At 36.2% G+C, this 21,326-nt stretch overlaps 1 protein-coding gene across 5 annotated transcripts in view; it reads right to left on the reverse strand.

Moving 5' to 3' along the window:
- The window catches only part of ZRANB3 (zinc finger RANBP2-type containing 3), a 299,116-nt gene that overhangs the window by 69,146 nt on the left and 208,644 nt on the right, over positions 1 to 21,326 (reverse strand). For all 5 annotated transcript variants that reach the window (XM_038565063.1, XM_038565064.1, XM_038565062.1 and 2 more), the window contains 2 exons: positions 15,797 to 15,968; positions 14,316 to 14,432 (listed from right to left, as the gene is read on the reverse strand). In XM_038565063.1, the coding sequence (XP_038420991.1) occupies positions 14,316 to 14,432; positions 15,797 to 15,968 (289 nt within the window). The remainder of the gene's footprint in view (positions 1 to 14,315; positions 14,433 to 15,796; positions 15,969 to 21,326) is intronic.

Raw genomic sequence — 21,326 nt, forward strand, 5'->3', positions numbered from 1 at the left:
AAAAACCTTATACAACTCTTCCTTTTCAAGTGGATTATTGCTCCTTTTAAAAAAATTTTTTTAAGATTTATTTTTTATTTTTTTATTTATGAGAGAGAGAGAGAGAGAGAGAGAGGCAGAGACATAGGCAGAGGGAGAAGTAGGCTCCATGCAGGGAGCTCGACGTGGGACTCGATCCCGGGTTTCCAGGATCACACCCTGGGCTGCAGGCGGTGCTAAACCACTGCGCCACCAGGGCTGCCCGGATTATTGCTCCTTTTATTCTTTATTTATTGTATCTTTATTAAGGCCTTCCTTCATTCCCTACGGCCATATAGCTATCTCTTCCTCTAAAATGATAACATTGTTGTTTTATTTGTACTTTATTATTACTGACCATCTCCTTATCAACAAACAGGACGCAGGATGTGTCTGGTTTAGAGTCAAAGTCCCTTTCCTACACAAAAGAACTGGCACAGGACACGGTACTCTTCATTCTGACAACATCCCAATCCTTGTGCATCAGGGAATACTGCAGTGGCCTCATTATATATCACTGAGTATTATAAATAGGAGTCTACCTGTGTTAAGTTGCTGAGGCAAGACAGCAAAGAGGAAATGCACTCTGTGCATAATGGAAACGTGTTTAGAGCAGTATACCTTCTAAAAAGTTTTTAAGGCACTAAGGAATGCTGTCATTTCCAAAGAAACAGGAAACTAAAAATTATGGGTTGGTTTAATCATTTTCATAGAAAAAGTACTGGTATTTCTCTTAAAATGGTTTTTCTCTAAAAAATGTACCAGGAAATAACTGAGTTGACCAAACCATACCACTTATACCTGTGTTTTTTTCCTAGGAGAGTGCTTTCCTGATCCTAAATCTAAAGAATTTGTCCATTTTCATCCATTGTATTCTCAACAGATATGACAAAGCAATAAAAATAATGACAGAGAAGAAGAAAAGTAATTCTAATTATCTGGGAGCCTTCACTATTTGACTTTTTACCAGTAACATTGATTATTTTTCTTTCAGTTCCTTAGTTTAGTGTCACCACTATTAGCCTGGACTACAAGTGTCGCATCTCAACTGGATTCTCTCCCTACTGGATTGTTTCTTCTAGTGCATTCTCTACATAGCTACAGTTCTTTCCCCAAGGCACAAATTTTACTCTACTCCACTGTACTTAATTGCTCAGAACCTTATGATAAGTTATAAACTATGAATTGTGACCTTTATGATGGGGTTACTGCTCTCTGTGATCTCCATCCTACTCCCAGAATTCCTTCCTGACACTTTATGCTTTTAGTTCTGATGACCTACTTTTCTAAGTATGTCATTTCTGGTTAATCTTTGTGAGTTTGCCCAATTTATCTGTCTTGACATACACTCCATCAACGCCATCCCCTTCCCATTTCACTTCACTCTAGTTGGCTACATTTTCCTTGTTCATTCCTTGGGATGTCTTTCCTGAACTCCTGAGACTGGGTCAAGTGTCTTCTTCCAAGTTCTCCCATAACATCCGGTTTTTAATTTAAATACTAAATATAGTGTGCTGTAGTTGAACATTTATTTTAAATCCGTCCTCTTTTATAGACTGCAAGTTCCTTGAGAGAGAAACACTGTACCTTGTTTACATTGCTCCCCATCACCAAGCATAATCCTTTCTAAACAATAGGCACTCAATAAATATCTGTTGAATAAATAAAAAAACCCCCACATAACCAAAGAAAGAAATCTCAATGCTAGAATGCATTACAACACAATAGCCAATCTGTAAACTGTAGAATTCCAAAAGTCCATTTATAAATTGGTTTGCGAGTACCCTGAATGAAACGCGTTTTCTTATAGAAGTAATATTACACACAGTCTCTAACTACCTACTTCCCCCAGAATCTATTTCATCTATAATGTAGATAAACTGTATGATTTATAGTTACTAAAGCCCCTGACTATAAGATATCATCACTAATGTTTCTGGGGAAAATGTGTTACGAATTCCAACTCAATAATGCCATGAACTAATGATTTCTGGCTGCAGCCCAGAATAGAAATATACAGTTCCAGTTTACACAGGTGGTTGAGGACAGAGATTCTAATACATAGGGAATAAAAAAAATGACTGAAATAGGAATTGGGGTAGCAAGCGTTAGTTTTCTGCTGCCGTTAATCTCTGGAATCATGTTTCGATCTGTGGACAACTGACCCTCCATTTCTTTTCTTTCAAGGATCTTAGGAATTAGGTGCCAACTTTCTTTTGACTATTGACATTTCTCTGACATCAAACTAGCGTTTCTCACCATAGATAAGAAATTATCTAACAGGTTCTTATATATACACTTTTTCCTTAAGCAAGCTTCTGTACTCAGTATTCAGTACTAAGAAAGCTAAGCTAGGCAAGCAAGCAAACAAACAAAAAAACCCAGCTATTAAATCTAGGAAAAACAACAGTTGTCAAATAAAAGAAATGTAATTATAGCTTAACTGTGAAATGTTTAACAAAGTCATCATATTGTAAACAATGAACACTGATCAAACCCAAAATTTTAACATAGGAAAATGAAGCAGGAAGAATGTATTGCAAATATTTTTTTTTTCAAATATTTTCTTCCAATTTACATTTTACATTTTCATTTTCAAAACAGTATGTTTTGTATACCATACCTTTTAACAAAAACACCGTAAGTTTTAAAGTTTTGAGTCCCATATTTTTCCTTTAGAGTGTTTTTTGCATCCTACCTAAAAAAATGTCCCGACCCAAAGGTTGACAATATTTTTATGCATGTATACAATTTAAAGTTTTAAAAATTAGGGTGCCTGGCTGGCTTAGTTGGTAGAACATGTGACTCTTGATCTTGAGGTCATAAGTTTGAGACACATGTTGGGCAAAGAGCTTACTTTAAAAAATAAATAGATAAAATCTTTAAAACATAGTTTTATAAGTCAGTTTTTATATTTGAATCTATAACCAACTTCAAGTTAATTTCTATGAATGGTGCAAAATAATGGTCCAAGGCTAATTTTTTCCCACTAAAGATATTCAACTGTCGTAATACTATTCTTTGAAAAGACTATCATTTCCCCATTGAGTTATCTCATCCCCTTCCCTAACACCAATTGACAATCTATATGAAGGCCTATTTTTTTTTTCTCAGATTCTCTTCTCTGGTTCACTAATCTAAATGCCTATTCTTATGCCAATATCACAAACTCTTAATTACTATAACTTTATAGTAAGTATATCATGCAGTGTGAATCTTTCAACTTTGTTCAAGATTAATTTGGCTAAAGTAAGTTCTTTGTGCTGCTTCATAAATTTTACATTCAGCTTGTTAGTTAATTTCTACAAAAGACTACAGGGATTTCGATTAGCACTGCACTGAAAATACAAGCTAATTTACAGAGAAATGGCATCTTAATATTGAAATTTCCAATATATGAACATGATCTGTCTTGTGATTTATTTAAGTTTGCTTTATATTCTCTAGATGATGTTTTGTAGTTTTCAGTGCATATACTTTGTTGAATTTATCCCAAAGTAGGTCATGTTTATTGATCCCTTTCTAAATTTCAATTTCCAATTTTTCATTGCTTGTATATACAAATAATTTTCGTACATTGAACATGAATTCTAAGACCTTGATAAATTCACTCAGTTCTAGTGCTTGAAGAGTTCTTGGATTTCCCATGTACATAGTCATGTGGTCTGTGAATATAGACAATTGTACTTATTTCTTTTCAATCTGTGTACCTTATATTTGTTTCTCTAGGCTTATTACACAGTTATAAGAATAATGTTGAATCAAACATTGTTGAACATAAGTGGTGAGAACAGACTCTTGTATCGTTCCTGATTTTAAGGGAATAGCATTAAATCTTTGAGCATAAAGTATGATGTTAATTGTTAAGTTTTTCATAAATGTCTTTTATTCTGATGATAAAGTCCCTTTCTATTCCTACTTTGCTGAGAGATACTTATCATAAATGAATGTGGAAAGGCAACTCTTTGATCTCTGAGGCTGAGGATAAGGGAGTGTGCTACTGGCTGAGATTAGCACTGTTGGCTTAGTTCTCTACCCAAGTAAGGCTGCAGACTGGGTTCTACAGATATCTGAATCCTCTAATCAGGCTGACTAGATGATCAGGTCTGGGTACTATGTTCGGTAATAGATGGGGTCATGAATTAATCTTCCTGCCCTAGCAGGACAGGAGGATGAGACCCAGGGACTGGAAGGCTCTTTGTTTGGGGACCCAAATCAAGGTAGGAGTATATATTAGTCAGGTGAGACCATCAGCTTCACTGTGGAGATGAAGAAAGCCATAGGCTGTATTGTCTGTTCAAATGCCACTGTGGGGGCGCTTGGGTCGCTCAATGGTTGAGCATCTGCCTTTAGCTCAGGTTGTAATCTCAGGGTCCTGGGATCAAGTCCGGCATTAGGCTCCCCATAAGGAGCCTGCTTCTCCCTCTGCCTATGTCTCTGCCTCTTTTTCTCTCTCTCTCTCATGAATAAATAAAATATTTTTAAAAATGCCACTATAAGCAGGGCTGTTGGATGGACTCTGCAGATACCACATGTTCTGGTAAGGTTTCCTGGTCCAGTAGGCTGTATTCCATAATGGGTGGGGCTGCAAATTAGTTTCCTTGCCTGAGTGCAATGGCGGAAGAGGCTAGTAAAGCTTTTTGTCGTCTTAAATTCAAATTGACCCATGCCCCAAATTCTCTGGCCAAATAGGTCCCTGGCTTTGTCCTGCAAACTGTTAACTCTGCTTGCCCTACCCTTGGCCAAGGTGCTTCAGGGCTACATAGCTTCTTGGTGTTCTCATCAGTCCTCATCAGACCAGGAGTTGGAGTGGGTAGGTGTAGTAGTTATGTCTCACCCTTACCCTAGCTGGAAGGAGAGGGGCTGCTCCAGGTAAATCTCAATTTCTGGAAAAGACTCTCTGGGAGGGTTTGGGAGCTACTGTCAGTCTTGGATATGAATTAATGCTCCTGTCTGTGTGTAGCACTGTAAGCTTCATGTCTGGAATTGACTTTGCTCTGGGGGCAATCAGCTTGGCCCACCTGCCTGTTGGCTTGAATACTGCTATGCTGCACAGATTCCAGATGTTTTCACCAGTTCCACTGGTCAGATGTGGCCAGGATACACTTTCTACAGCAAGTGGGGCTATAACTCACCTCCCTGCCTACGCATGGGGAAAGTGGGCTCTAGGGCTGGCAAAAATTCTTATATGAGGATCTGAATCAAGCAAATCTACATTCTATCATGCTTCCTGGTCAGAGTATGCCACTGATTTGGTTCTGCACACGAGAAAAGTCGCCCCATGGGATAGTAACTTGGGCACTGCAGGTACAAACTTGATCTGCCAAGATTTATGTGCTGGTTATTGCAAGTTCCTTTCTGTTTCTCTCTTACTGTCAGTTTCCCAGTGGCTGAGCCTCATAAACTCTCCTGCAATCCCCATGGATAAAGATCAGAGTAGTGGCTCTGGCAAAGCAACCCACATGCTGGGTGGTGGGGTGGCAATGGTGGTGCTAGTTTTTCCCAATGGATTTTCTTTTCCTGTGGAGGAGCCAGAGGCTCAGTGGGGGGATCTCCCTGAGTGGTACTGCACTGGCCTGGGAGCATGGCAATGGGGCCAACTTCTCCTACCCTAGTAATATAGTCTGTCCTCGTCTTTAGGGTATAAGAGCATGTCTCAGCTTTACACCTATGTTCTAGGATTCTCCTGAATAAGTTGTTAGTTATTGTTCATGTGAGGGGTAGTAAAGTCAGGAACAATCTATGTTGTCCTCTTAGTGACTATAAATTTCCTCAAATCCTGGCAATAATCTTTATTCTGAAGTCTACTTTATCTGATATTACAGTGTCTACTTCAGCTTTCTGTTGATTATTGTTTGTATGATTTATCTTTTTTCATCCATTTTCCACTCTCACCTTTCATACTTAGAACTTTTTGCAGTTATCATATGATTTATGCAATGATAATTCCTAACATTTACTTGTTGAGTTTGTATCATTTACATTTAATGTAATTATTAATAGAATTGGATTAAAAACTAACATCTTGTGTTCTGATTGACCCAGCTGTTCTTTGTCCCTTTTCCTTTCTTTTCTGGCTCTGGATTAACTTAGAATGCTTTATGCATTAGGTTACTATATTGTGTCCACTCTATGTACATTTTAAAACTTTTTATTGTGAAATAATTTTAGACATACCAGAGGCTGCAAATATAATAGAGTTCCTGCATGACCTTAACATGGCTTCCTTAATGATAATTTCTTATATAGCCATAGTACAATATTGTGACCAGGAAAGACATTGATATAACAATATTTTCTATCACTAAAATTCCATTGTTTTGAAAATGTTATAAATATGGTATCATGATATATGAAAACTTTTGAGACTGGCTTCTTTCAATGAGTATAATGCCTTGAGATTCATCCAATTTGTTGTGTTTATCAATAGTTCATTCCTTTTAACTGAGTATTCTATTGTATGGATATACTACAATTTGTTTTAAGGACATCTGGGTTTACTTCCCAGTTTTTGGTGATTACAGATAAATTCCCGTAAAGGAGTCTGTGTTAACCTAAGTTTTCATTTCTCTAGGATAAATATCCAGGACATTTAGACTTTTACGGTTACATTTTATCTTCTCTATTGGTTTATAAGCTTCTTGAAATAATTTTTTCTTACTTTCTGTTTTTTATTTATAGCATTTCCATTTTGCTGTCTTTAAAATATTCATATTCTTCCAAAATTCCCACCTTTTCATGCATATTGTTTATCTTTGCTACCATTTTATAACACTTCATAGCTTCCTAAAAGCCCTTGTCTAATAGTTCTACAGTCTAGGTCATTTATCAGTTTGGCTTTATTGATGCTTTATCTTTGGATTAGTTTTTTAAAATTGCTTTTTCATTTATTTCATAATTGCTCTTATGTGCTAGAAATTATGAGTAGAAGAACAAGACAGTCTGAGGTAACTGATATTTACACACCAAGAAATAGGCTTTTTTTCTTTTTCTTTCTTTGGCCAGGGTGATAGTGTGGGAAGGATTTGTATCTGTATTTGGATTCTCTTTTTGTTACATTTACCTTTAGTACATTACAAACTTTGAACACCCCCAGCAACAAGATGCTTCTACCTTGTGATAAAGTATGCCAAAGCTTTTTCTAAGTATTTCAGATGAACTCTTAGCTTCCAGTAGTCCTTGCATGCCTGTACTATGGTCTCTCTCCCCACCAGTGATAGACTTATCTTGATGATTTCTCAGTGTTAAGTTCTTGGTAGGGGGCAGCAGACATTTAGGTCTCTAGAACCAATTCAATTTAAGGCAGGCCCCTTGATCTAGCTGAACCTTAAAAGTGGCACTTTCCTGGAGTTTCTGTCTCTCTCACTGACACTACACTGTGCCTGCTTCTCTCCCTGATACCATACCATATCCACACTATAGATAGTTTTGGGCAGGACAGAGGTTCCTACCTCTCCTCCAGTATTGATGGATCTTTGTCTTATAACAGTCCAAGGTCCTAATTTCAGTAAAGTTTTCTGCCTAGCCTGCAGAGCAGACAGCTTTTGTTACAAACTAGCACTCAAGAGCAATTTCTCTTAGTATGAGAAAGGTTCTGGAAGTAGATAGGCTATTGTACTTATGCTCCACTAATAGGGTGCTCTATCATCTTCTAGTCGGTACCTGGAAGAGGCCAAAGGAAATAAAGCTTGTGAGTGAGTGTGGACTTGCTGTGTCAAGACCCCCTATTAGTCTGAACAATCATGATACCCCATGCTCAGTCTATAATTTTCTTAAAATTTTAGCCATTTTCTTTTTGTCCACATTTATAGTAACTACCCTCATCCTAATTTTGCTCTACCAGGTAAAAAATTTTCATGTGTTTCATTTCTTCTCTCAACAAATTCATTAAAGAAGAACATTTTCTGAACCTAAGAAAGGGTATCTATGAAAAACTTAAAGATAACATCATTATTAATGGTGAAAGGCTGAATGATTTCCCTTTAGAATGGCAGCAAGGCAAGGCTGTCCAATCCTATCACTTCTATTCAAAATTGTATTTGCATTCCTTCACTGTGATAGGGAAAAAAAATAAAAGACATACAGATTACATATATGAAGTGTCTTTATGTGCAGACAAAAAGATGTTCTATGTAGAAAATCCTAAAGAATTTACAAAAATTCCATAGAATTAATAAGTGAGTTCAGCAAGGTTAAATGATAAAAAGTCAATAAATAAAAATAGATAACAATTCTATAATTAGCAATGAAAGAGTAGAAATTTTAATTTAAGAAATAGTTACAGGATATTTGCCCAAGATGGCAGAGGAGTAGAGGCCTTAGTTTTGTCTGTTCCCTGGAATTCAGCTAGATAGCTATCAAATAATTCTGAACACCTGTGAACTCAACCGGAGATCTAAGAAAAAAATGGCTGCAATTCTACAAACAGAAAAGCAACCACTTTCTGCAAGGCAGGAGGTGCAGAGAAGTGAATCAGAGGCAATATATCAGAAGATAAATGGCAGGGGGAGGGAGTCTCCACAAGCCAGCTATCAGAAAGTGATAGATCATTGGAGTGCAAAATCAGAACTTTCAGATGTCTGCTCCAGTGAGAGGTGTCCCTGCCTGAAAGGTGCTCAGGTGGCCAAGTGGGACAGAAGCCTAGATGGGACAGTGTGGTCTCAGGATCCCTGGGGTTACAGAAACAATGGGAGTGCCTGAGTGGGGCAGAGTTCCCAGGCAATGGAGTGGTGATGCCAGCCACAATCAGTGAGTCCAAGAGTGGGCTTTCAGCTCGGTGTTGCCATAAACTGGAACTGTGGCACAGTTGGGCAAATATTCTCTGAGCAGAGGCCCAGCAAACAGCAGAACCAGAATAATACACAACTCCTACTCCCTGTTGGAGGAGCAGCATGGATATGCAGGGTTTGGAGACTTCAAACAGGGTCACATCCCTGAGACGGAAATGCTGGGTCACTTGCTGAGTGAGCACAGAGTGTAGATTGAGACCATGGAGACAGGAATGATTGACTGCTTTTCCCTGAGGGCACACTGAGGAGTGGGGGTGTGAGCTTTCAGCTCTGGGGCTGGAGCTTGGGAGGCTGCAATTTTCATTCTCATCCTCTAAGGCAGAGCAGAAAGCCTTCAGGGAACAAAAGTCACATAGAGAAATCCAAAGCCATTTACACTTAGCCCAGCCCCTGGCAAGGGCAGTGCAATTACATGGGGCAAAGACTTGTGAGAATCAATGCAACAGGCCCCTCCACCAGAAGATCAGCAAGAGCACCCAGCTAAGACCAAGTTTACTGATCACAGAGAATGGCAAAACTCCATTGCTTAGGAAAAATAGTATATAGAATTCATGGGGTTTTTTCTCATGATTCTGTAGTCTATTTTCATTTTTTCCTTTTTCCTTTTCAACCAATTTCTTATTTTATCAACTTTTTTCAGTCTTTTAAAATTTTCCCTTTTATATTTACATCCTATCATTTCATTGTATTTAATTTTATTTTTGCATATATATGTTTCATTTTCTCAACAATTTTGAGATGTAATTTCTTCTAATAGACCCAAATACACCAATAATCTAGTGTATTGCTCTGTTTTCATCTGTCTGATTATATTCTTTTAATTTGCTTAAAGTCTTTTTTAAATTATGTATGTATGTATTTATTTATTTATTTGAGACACAGAGAGAGAGAGAGAGAAGCTGAGACACAGGCAGAGGGAGGAGCAGGCTCCATGCAGGGAGCCCGATGTGGGACTCGATCCCGGGTCCCCAGGATCACGTCCTGGGCTGAAGGCAGGTGCTAAACTGCTGAGCCACCCAGGGGTCCCCTGCTTAAAGTCTTTTTAAATTTTCATCTTTACAGTTACATTCTATCTGACTGCCAAGGACCAAATCAGTATGGATAGAAGTAAGATATTGGAACTAGAGTTCAGAATAATGATTATGATGACACTGGCTGGGCTTGAAAAAAGCAGAGAAGACACTAAAGAATCCTTTTCTGGAGAAATAAAAGAACTAATCAGGTCAAAGCAAAAAAAGGTTAATACTGAGACGCAATAAAAAAAAAAGTGGCTCTAACTGCAAGGATAAATGAGGCAGAAGAGAGAATTAGTGATATAGAAGACAAAATGATGGAGAATAAGTAAGCTGAGAAAAAGAGATAAATAACTACCGGTCCCATGAGGGGAGAATTTGAGAGATAAGTGATACCATAAAGCGAAACAATATTAGAATAATTGGGATCTCAGAATAAGAGGTGAGAAGGAGAGGGACAGAGGTATATTTGAGCAAATTATAGCAGAGAACTTCTCTAATCTGGGGAAGGAAACAGGCATTCAAGTTCTGGAAGCACAGAGAACCTCCCTTAAAATGCGAAATATCTATCTATCTATCTATCTATCTATCTATCTATCTATCTATCTATCTATCCATCCCTTGACATATAATAGCAAAGCTTGAGAATTTCAGAGACAAAGAAAAATTCACTGAAAACTGAAAACAGTTTGGGACAAAAGGTCCCTAACCTACAAGAGCAGAAACATTAGACTGGCAGTAGCTCTATCCACAGAGACCTGGCAGGCCAAAAAGGGCTCCAAAGCCCCCAAAGGGCTCCAAACTCTATGAGGCCAGCATTATCTTGATCCCAAAACCAGACAAAGACCCCACCAAAAAGAATTATAGACCATATCCCTTGATAAAGTATTCATGAACAAAAAAAAAAAAAAACCCAAAAAACAACAACAAAAAAAACCACGATAAGATACTACTTCACACTGGTCAGAATGGCTAAAATTAACAAGTCAGGAAATGATAGATGTTGGCACAGATGTGGAGAAAGGGGAACCCTGTTACATGGTTGGTGGAAATGCAACCTGGTGCAGCCACTCTGGAAAAAGAGTATGGAGGTTCTTCTTCAAAAAGTTGAAAATAGAGCTACCCTATCACCCTGCAATTGCACTACTAGGTATTTACCGCAAAGATACAAGTGTAGAGTGATTCAAAGGGTCACCTGCACCCCAATGTTCATAGCAGCAATGTCCACAATAGCCAAACTATGGAAAGAGCCCAGATGTCTATCAACAGATGAATGTATAAAGAAGAAATGGTATATCTATATAATGGAATACTACTCAGCCATCAGAAAAATGAAATTTTGCCATTTGCAATGATGTGGATAACTAGAGGGTATTATGCTCAGCGAAATCAGTTCATCAGAGAAAGACAATTATTATATGATCTCACTCATATGATTTTAAGAATTTAAGGAACAAAACAGAGGATTATAGGGGAAGGGAGGGACAAATAAAACAAGATGAAATCAGAGGGGAGACAAATCACAAGAGAAACTTAATCATAGGAAACAAACTGAGGGTTACTGGAAGGGAGCGGGCTGGGGGTATGGGGTAATTGGTTGATGGACTTAAAGAGGGCATGTGTTATAATGAGAACTGGGCGTTATATACGAATGATGAATCACTGACCTCTACCTCTGATACCAATAATACATTATATGTTAATTAATTGAATTTAAGTAAAAAAAGAACTATTTACAAGTGCATAAAAAGAGATGAAATAACTAGAGTAAATCTGGCAAAATGTATTCATTGAAACTAGAAAATATGGCTGGGGGAAATGAAAGAAGACACTCTTTTCATGGGTCAGGAAATTCAATACTATTAAGAAGTCAATTCTTCCAAATGAATTTATAGATTCAAAACAATTCCAATCAAAACTGCACATACTTAAAAAGCTAATTCTAAACCTCATAAAGAAAAGCAAAAGACTTACAGCAGACAGAATGATTTTGAAATAAAGTAGGAGTGAACACCATGTGATTTCAAGCTTTGTTAGAAAGGTACAGAAACCAGATACTGTAGTATTATGTCAAATTAGACGTATGGATCAATGAAACAGACCAGAGCTCAGAAACAGACCCACACATATATGACCAAATGATTTTTTTATGAAGGTGCTAAGATGTGTCAAAGAGAGAAAAATGGTTTACAATAACGAATATTAATTGAAAACTGAAAATCCACACGCAAAATAAATAAGCAAATAAAATCCACCCAGACCAAAACAACCAGATCTCTATCCTTAACTTGGTACCACATAAAAAAATTAACTCAAAATAGTTCTAGGCCTACTTATATAAGCTAAAGATATAGCACTTTTAGAAGAAAACATGGTAGAAGATATTTGTGAACATGGAATAAGCAAAAATTAATTAGGACTTAAATAGCACAAAATATGAAAAAAAATTATAAACTGGACTGTTTCAAAATTTAAAACTTCTGTTCTCTGAAAGACAATGTCGAGACAATAAAATGCAAACTACAGACTTGGAAGAAATACTTTGAAAAGGCCTATATGTTAAAGGACTTGTTTCTACAATATATATATAAACAATATGAGCACATCTATCTCTGTAGGGAACTAGAAACATAATACCAATTAAAAAAATATATATATATTATATATATAATATATAAGTCACCACTAGTCTGTGGTGACTAGTGGCTCAGTGGGTTGAGCATTTGACTTTTGATTTCAGCTCAGGTCATGATATCAGAATTATGGGAGCCATATCAGGCTCCATGCTCAGTGGGGAGTTGACTTGAGATTCTCTCTCTCCCTCTCCCTCTGCTCACCTCCCCCACCCCATGCTCTCTCTCACTAAAATAAATCTTAAAAAAAGAGAACTCTTATAATCCAATATAAATATGGACTTGGTATGCACAGACTATATGATATATAACAGATATATGATATCTTGTGGATATAAACACATGAAAATATGCTATCATTAGACATTAGGAGAAGGCAAATTAAAATAACAAGGAGATACCAGTACATATCCTGGAAAATAGCTAAAATTAAAAAGACTGACAAGTACTGACAAAGATGTAGAATCACTGGGAACTCTCATACATTGCTACTAGGAATGCAAAATGGCACAGTACTTGAAAAACAATTTGGCAGCTTTTTATAAAATTTAACCTGTGCCTTTCATGTGACCCAACAGTCCCATTCCCAGTTATTTACTCAGGTAAATGAAAATCTGTTCATACAAAGACCTGTACATGAATGATCATAACAGTTTTACTTATAATGGCCCAAACTGATAAGATCCCAAAATGGCCACTATCTGGTGAAGGAAAAAAACTGTTATATGGGCAGCCCTAGTGGTGCAGCGGTTTAGTGCCGCCTGCAGCCTGGGGGGTGATACTGGAGACCCGGGATCGAGGCCTAGGTTGGGCTCCCTGCATGGAGCCTGCTTCTCCCTCTGTCTGTGTCTCTGCCTCTCTCTCTCTCTCTCTATTTCTCTGAATAAATAAATAAATAAATCTTAAAAAAAAAAAACCCTGTATATATCTGTACACTGGAACATTATTCAGAAATAAAAATGAAGAAACTAATTACATATGCAAACCATGGATCAATATTCAAAAGCTTTTTGCTAAATGAAAGAAGCCAGACATAAGGCTACATACTATTTGATTCCATTTTTGGAACATTTAGGAAAATGCAAAACTACAGTGATAGAAAGCATAACTGAGACTGCAGAGGTGCAGAAAGCAGGTATGAGGGAGATGACTACAAAGGTGAACCAGGGAACTTTTTGGGCAAATGGAAATATCCTTTATCTTGAGTGTACTGGCGATTTACTCTGTGTATTTGTCAAACGTCATCAAGCTATATATATTTTAAAAGGACAAATTTCCCTGAATGTGGAAAAAAAAATCTTATAAAAAAATCTCAGAATTGGAAAGGAGTGACACTCATTAGCATGTCTAAGTTCTACGATGCTAGTAAAAACAACGTGTGATGAGCCTACTTTATATTCACACTGAGAATTAAAAACTCTAACACCTCTAATTTGCACTTTCAGACAAACAATATGAGCACATCTATCTCTGTAGGGAACTAGAAACATAATACCAATTAAAAATGATTGACTTAAATAAAAAACATTATTTGTGGCAATTATGTAGCAAAGACCACAGAAAAATCTGATGACAAAGATGAATATATGTATATTCTTTAAATGAGAACATGTAAAGCATATCATATTCCCTCATCAAAGTGTACCCATATATTGGAAAGGATCAATAAATAGATCTGTATAATGGTCTCCATTATACTATTGTTTACTTAGAATATATCCAAATTTTTCCATAACAGAGAATTTAAAAATTAAATGGCTAAGGCATGTTACAGTATGCAAATAAGCTGTTTAAATAAAAGCATTAAAATACATTAAACAATTTGTATCAAGACAAACACATGATGTCCCAACAAAGATTACCTTGGCAATAGCTGTTTGTTTAAACATGCGAGTAATCAATCCCATGACAGTCTTAGTGGCTCCTGAATTTGGAGCTTTCATTAATTTTTCCCATTCTTCAAAGCTGCTATTCAATTCCTATGCGGGAGAAAATAACAATGTTTAGAAATATGGCATAAAGAACAGAACAGGGATGCCTGGGTGGCTTAGTTGGTTAAGTGTCTGACTCTTGATTTTGGCTCAGGTCACGATCTCAGAGTCATGGGATAGAGCCCCACATCAGGCTTGGAGTTCAGTAGGAAGTCTGCTTTGGATTCTTTTCCCTTCCTTCTCCCTTCCACTCTGCCCCTCTCTGACTGCACATTCTCTATCTCTCAAATACATAAATAAAAATTTTTTTTTTTAAAAAAGAATGGAACAATTAATAAAATAATGAATTTTGTCCTACTTTTTTCTTTTTTTCTTTGTAAAGATATGAAAACAAACTCCCAAATATACCAATGTATTCATTTAAAAGCATCAATATGGAGATAGGTCAGTCACATGTTCACACCAAAGACAGAAACCAAGGAAAAGCTGTGGGTGAAAGCCAAGCTCTTTGCTAACACCACAAATCAAACAATTAGAGATTCCCCTTAAGGAAAAACATTTTGTAAAGTTAAAAAAAAGTTTGCATACATAAGAAAGGAAATAATGAAAATGTATATGGTAGCAAAGTATTTTCATAATGATATATGATTTCATTTAAATAAGCATAAAGACTTGAAGAATATTAGCTGAAGAATAATGTAATATAATTATATACTCTTATTTTTCTTTCTAATGCTAACATAGTAGATAAAGAAAATCAGGTTATTCTTTTATTACCAGTAATATATTGCTCAGGGTTTACAAAATGTCTACCTTAAGCTTTCAAAATCAAACAATGCAATAAGTAGTCTTTGTCAACAAAACCTTGTCCAGATTTAAAGAAATTTCAGAGAATATATAAGCACTGTACTCCATAAAAGTAAATGTAGGTAAGGATTAGGTAAAATACAATATGGCTTTCTAATATATGGACCTTCACATCCTCCAACATGATCATAGAGTTTTCAGATCTCAAAAAGATGCCCATATCCAAGTTATTCTAGAAGATAGCTCATACTTGAAAAAAATCCTAGAGCAAGAAACACAACTTCCCTTCCTAATTATTGGGCTTGACACCCTATAGGTACTTAGAACTCTTACTACTAAATCTTCCTTGCAGGTGAAGTGCTTTTAATCTAGACTGAACAGTAATAATCTTTTTAAATCAGTAGGATACTGATTCTTTTCACATTATTTGATGATTTAAATTAAATATTTCCTATTCTCTCGAAATGATACAAAGCCAGTTCATATGTTCTATTAATTAATCCTATTTTAAGAAAACAGACCTTTCCTTCTATCAAATATCAGTATGTATAATCTTTCATTAACATGACTTAAAGTAAGCCTTTGAATCAAACAAGCATTCTCACCTTGGCAGCTGCTGATGGAAGATCAAAGGGAATACGCTGTCTGACTTTAGGGGGCAGCTGGGTTAAAACATCATTCTTCAATCTTCTGATCATTATGTCACTTAATAGCTGATGAAGTTCATTCAGATTTGATGCCCCTCTGCAATCCCACTGAGGCCTTCTACCAAAAAATCTGTTAATATGAAGAAAAACCATGTAGCAAAGCTAAATGGTAGGAATAGGAAAACAATTTATCCATTTTTTTCCCTTTTAATGATAAGGAGCCATCACACTGTTTTTCTGTTACTTCTGAATGCAAATCAGTTTCTAAAAGCTCAGCTTGAGAAAGAGTAATGAGAATGATTACACATCATACTCAGCCATAGAAAATGTTAATTGTCTAATGTACTGTTTACGCTGAGTTAATGCAAGGCTAGAATGAACTGAAAACTGTAAGTATCATTGGCATTTTGGGTGGGCTTACAAATAGTGTGCTTAGCAGGTCTAGCCCCAATTAGGCACTGACTGCTAGTACACCAGCTAGTCTACATAACAGTCAAACCACCTAAAACCCTTCCATATCCTCTAAGAGAAGGTATCTCCCAACAAGCTGTTAGGTATGGCAGATTCATCTCTTGCTGATCACTTGGTCTTTGAAACCACTGGATATACAGTAAAGGAATTAGGAGGAAAAAAAAAAAAGGACAGAAACCCACCATGAAAGAGAGAATGGTGAAACATAGTATAAATAATTTCAACAAACGTTTAGAAGTTGATGTTGACAGATAAGTGGTAGCTGACTTGGCAAAAGAAAAGAAGCCACAACTTAATATGCTTGCAAAAGTGAAAACGTCCTCTAGACTTTTGAGAAGACTGGGAGTTGGAAGCACCAAACAGTGACGGCAGGTGTGAAGACAAGGGTTGGAATCTATTAGATTTATTAAACTTAGACATCAAGACAGCTGGCCTACTAACATTTCCCCCATTATTGTGACAACCCAAAACTTACTCAAAAAATTTCTAATCATCTCCTAGGGGCCCATACTATTGAAGATAGCTGGTAGAGAATAATTAACAACAGGAAAACTCCTGTTAGGTTCTATCATGATTACTGATACTGATAATTAAATGATTATTTATTTTAATGGCATTTTGGTGATATTTTAGCACAACAGTGTCAACTGGAGAAATCTGAAATTCGTTAACATTAATTTTTTAACTTACACACATTTTGATAACAAACATACAAGAATAGTATAGACAACGTTAAAAACATGCACTTGGAAGGGTCTGGGTGGCTCAGTAGGTTAAGCATTTGCCTTTGGCTCAGGACATGATCCCAGGGTCCTGGGACTGAGCCCCATAACAGGCTCCCTGCTTAACAGGGAGTCTGCTTCTCTCTCTCCCTCTGCCTCTCTCTCCACAATTTGTGTGCTCTATCACTCTCAAATAAATAAAATCGTAAAAAAAAAAAAAACCCATACACTTGCATGTAGAATTAGAAAAATTGAGTGAATATATGCCACTATTATCTGATAAAATTATAGACACTGCTCAGTTGTGATCAAAAAGAAATTCAATTCTTGTTTAAAAAAAGCTAAGTGCTGGCATTGTAAAAAAGATTTACTATGGCATTGTAAAAAAGATTTACTAGACTTATTTATACTTTTCATATATCATATTACTGGGAGTTTGACTTCCTTTAATGTTTTATGTCTATTAATATTAAAAATTCACACACTACAGAAACTGGAAAAATAACTTGCCAATACCCAATTATGTCACCATTTTTTCCATTCACAATCATAGTACTTAAGTTACATTTTGACCTTATGGAAAAAAAAAATCTAATGTTTAGAACTACCAATGATGGGAAAAAGAGGTTGGATCTTTTGTTTTTTGAGAATGAAATGTTTACAATTAAAATCAATTATTTAGCATGCTCTCCACTTATGCAACATATTCTGCAAGAATACAACATGCTAATGGAAGTTTTCTGGCACAATTGTTCCACACTGGTATGGACAACACACAGATGTCTTCAAACAGGCCAACCATAGAGGCTGCACTTGCCTGCTTCAGACCACCGATATTCCTGCTCCAAAAGGGCAGGTCTGTTTATAAGTCAGAGCAATCTAACTTCAGATGCCACTACACTTGTAACAAGCTTGTGACAAAAAGCTTATTTCAAATAACAAAAAGGTTATTTCACTCTTCCAGAAGAGGATGAACTACAAGAAACTTTTGTAGCCAGTTGCCTCCTAGGTGTCTTACCACTGATTGACTGTAAGCCCTATGCTTGGATTAGAGAAATCCTTTCTCCCAACACCTTTCTCTTTAGGCTGGAGTCAGACTGCTAGAGGTTGCAATGACTCTAAAGAGTACTGGCAGGACCACAGTACTGCTGAATCTCCTGCTTCAAGTTTGGATTGCAAAGGGGAAATGAAATGGGGAGGAAAGGCTAAAAGAAATGCCATCTATAAATGTCTACTCCCTTCCTGCTAAAATTGATGGTAACTATATATACTTTTGAAGTAGCCTATTCTTTTATTTAAGCAGTTTTATTGAAATATAATCCATAATGTCATATAATTCACCCCTTTAAAGTATATAATTCAATGGTTTCTCATATACTCTCAAATATGGACAACCATTACAGTAAATGTTAGAACATTTTCAACATCTCAAGAAGGAACCCCATAATCTTTAGCTATCACTCCCTTAATCACTGTCCTGCCTGCCAGCTCTAAGCAATCATTAATCAATTTCCTATCTCAAAAGATTTTCCTAAACTTTCATATACACAAACTCAGATACTAGATATTCTTTTTGATTATCTCCTTTCACTTTTCTTTCACAGTTTTTTTTCAAGGTTCATCCATGCTATAGCATGTATTCATTCTTTTGTAAGGCCAAATAATATTCCATTATATGGAGAAACCACTATTATTTATCCATTTATCTGTTGACAGACATTTTAGTTGTTTCCCACTTTTTGACTTTTAAAAAAATTTATTTATTTATTTGAGAGAGAGAGAATATGTGTGTGAGACAGAGTGATTACAAGTAGGGGGGAGGAGCAGAGGGAGAAGTAGGCTCCCAGCTGAGCAGGGAGACCAATGTGGGACTCAATCCCAGGACTCGGGATCATGACCTGAGTTGAAGGTAGAAGCCCAACCAACTGAGTCACCGAGGCGCCTCCAACTTTTGGCTTTTAAATAATAAAACCAACAACAAAACAAAATCAAACCTAACCAGTCTTTCCTTACTAGGATCTGTTTGCCATTTACTTTCATTGTATCCACATGAACTTACTTTTAACTAGAAGGCTGCCTATAGCATTAAGCTGTTGTTTTTTAAATTTTTAAAACTATATTTTTATTTTTTTAAAGATTTATTTATTTATTCATGAGAAACAGAGAGAGACAGAGACATAGGAAGAGAGAGAAGCAGGCTCCCCATAGGGAGCCCGATGAGGGACTTGATCCAGGATCCCAGGATCACACTCTGAGCCAAAGGCAGACGCTCAACTGCTGAGCCAACCAGATGTCCCTTAAAACTATATTTTCAAATAATACTTTTTTTGAAGTAATACATGCACAGAGTTAAAAAAGAAAAATTTCAAACGATTTTGATCAGTAAGTCCAGGTTTTGATATATTCTCCCTGCTTCAAAGTCAAGATAACTAATATATAGAGAAAACAAAAACCCACATTTGGGGACAAAGAAGATGAATGTCTCTGTAGTCTAGAAACAGAACAAAAATGTAAAGAAGAGAACAGGGTTGAAGACATCAATCTGCTTGTTTTATGTCTAAGAGCAGGCAGTGAGAAACAAGAACCAGGGTTATAAAGAGAAAGTATTTTTCTGTACAGTTTTAATATACAATAAATTTTCCAAGAACTGCAAATGCTGTTAATTCCACAGACTATTATATATTCTTATGTTTGAAATGTAACTCTGAGTTGCTTGCCAATTTGGAAAAATCATATTGTTAACACCATGACTGTGGTAGCTGACCTGCAAACATATACAGATGTATTAGCTCACATTTCTAGAGCAGGTGTTCATAATGATTCTACACATATATCAAATTTCATTACTTAAATGATTCATGCCTTTCCACTTTAATATCACTGATATTCACACATTTGTAACAGTATAGTTGGAACAGTTTTCCTCTTAATGGTATGTAAAATAATAGTACATATAATTAAGGCAGTCATAAATTCAATAACATCCAGTATCCAATATGTATATAAATATACATATTTTGTTCTTATTTTAAATTGCCTTCTAGTGTAGTATTCCTACCTATTTACATCCTAAAGTACATATTATTTTATTATAGTTTGTATAATTTTTATTTCTCCTCTATGTAATACTGGGGTTTTATTAGTTTTTTGGAACATACATAAAGACAGAGATTACTGTATCTATGAATTTCATTTAAGTATTATAACGGGAGCACTATACAGCATTTATTACTAAAAAAGTAAACATTAGGTCTATTAAGTCAAAAAACACTGCTCTACAATACAACCATTTCCCTGTCCCCATTATGGTCACTTACAAGTATCATGCAACTAATTCACAAGACTAAGTTCTGAGGAAAAACAATGCGTGTGTGTGTATTTGTGTATATTTTATGTACTTCAATCTTTAACACAAATTAAATTTTAAAAAGCCCCAAAAGAGCAATAAAGACAGAAAAAAAAACCCCACAACATTTTAAGATGAATGTATAAAATTTTCCATGCGATAAGTTAGAAAACTACAAGTATTCTGAAGGTCAATGTAACTTGACATCCAAGACTACTTAGCTACAAAGATCCAAGAATGGGATAAACTTATTGAGTCACTATGTTGTATGTCTGAAACTAATGTAGTAGCATTGTGTGTCAACTAAACAGAATGGTGACTCTGATCACCATAAATAAAATGTAAAGAAATACTTCCTAAGATAAAAGAGATATTAAACGGAACTCATAAAGTCAAATTGTCTTCAGTGGAGTAAGTATATCCCAGGGTATGTTAGTTGCTATTTACCACACCCATCTCTGACCATTCTAATCTCTCCTACATAATACTAAGAATAAACTTCCTAAAATGTAAATTATCTAAGCTTAAAAACCTTCAACAGGAGACTTCTGGTTTCCAGTTGAGCATGTAACGAGCTTAGAAGTTACCAATCCATCCTAACAAGTAAAAATCTAAACAAATTCTTCTTAGATTTGTCAGAGAAGTGAGGTCACAGGGCAAACCACTGCCCCCCAAATTGGAAAGACATACAGGTGGATACAGAGAATCACAAGGGACCAGAGCAGAAGCCGTGGAAAAAAACTTCCATGGAAACCAGCAGCAGAATAAGCAAATCTAAACTGTAACTGATGAATTGCTGGAAGCTCACTGGGAACAACTCTGAGTTAAAAACTCTAGGGGGATCCAGTCGCAGGGGACCCCCAGACTTGTGTGGGTTTTACCTACAGAAGCTCTACAGTGAATGAATATAAGATAAAAATCCTCTGATGTTTCTGGCATGGAGAAAAGA

This window comes from Canis lupus, chromosome 19 (assembly GCF_011100685.1).
Source record: "Canis lupus familiaris isolate Mischka breed German Shepherd chromosome 19, alternate assembly UU_Cfam_GSD_1.0, whole genome shotgun sequence".
In the NCBI taxonomy this organism is placed as follows: Eukaryota; Metazoa; Chordata; class Mammalia; order Carnivora; family Canidae; genus Canis; species Canis lupus.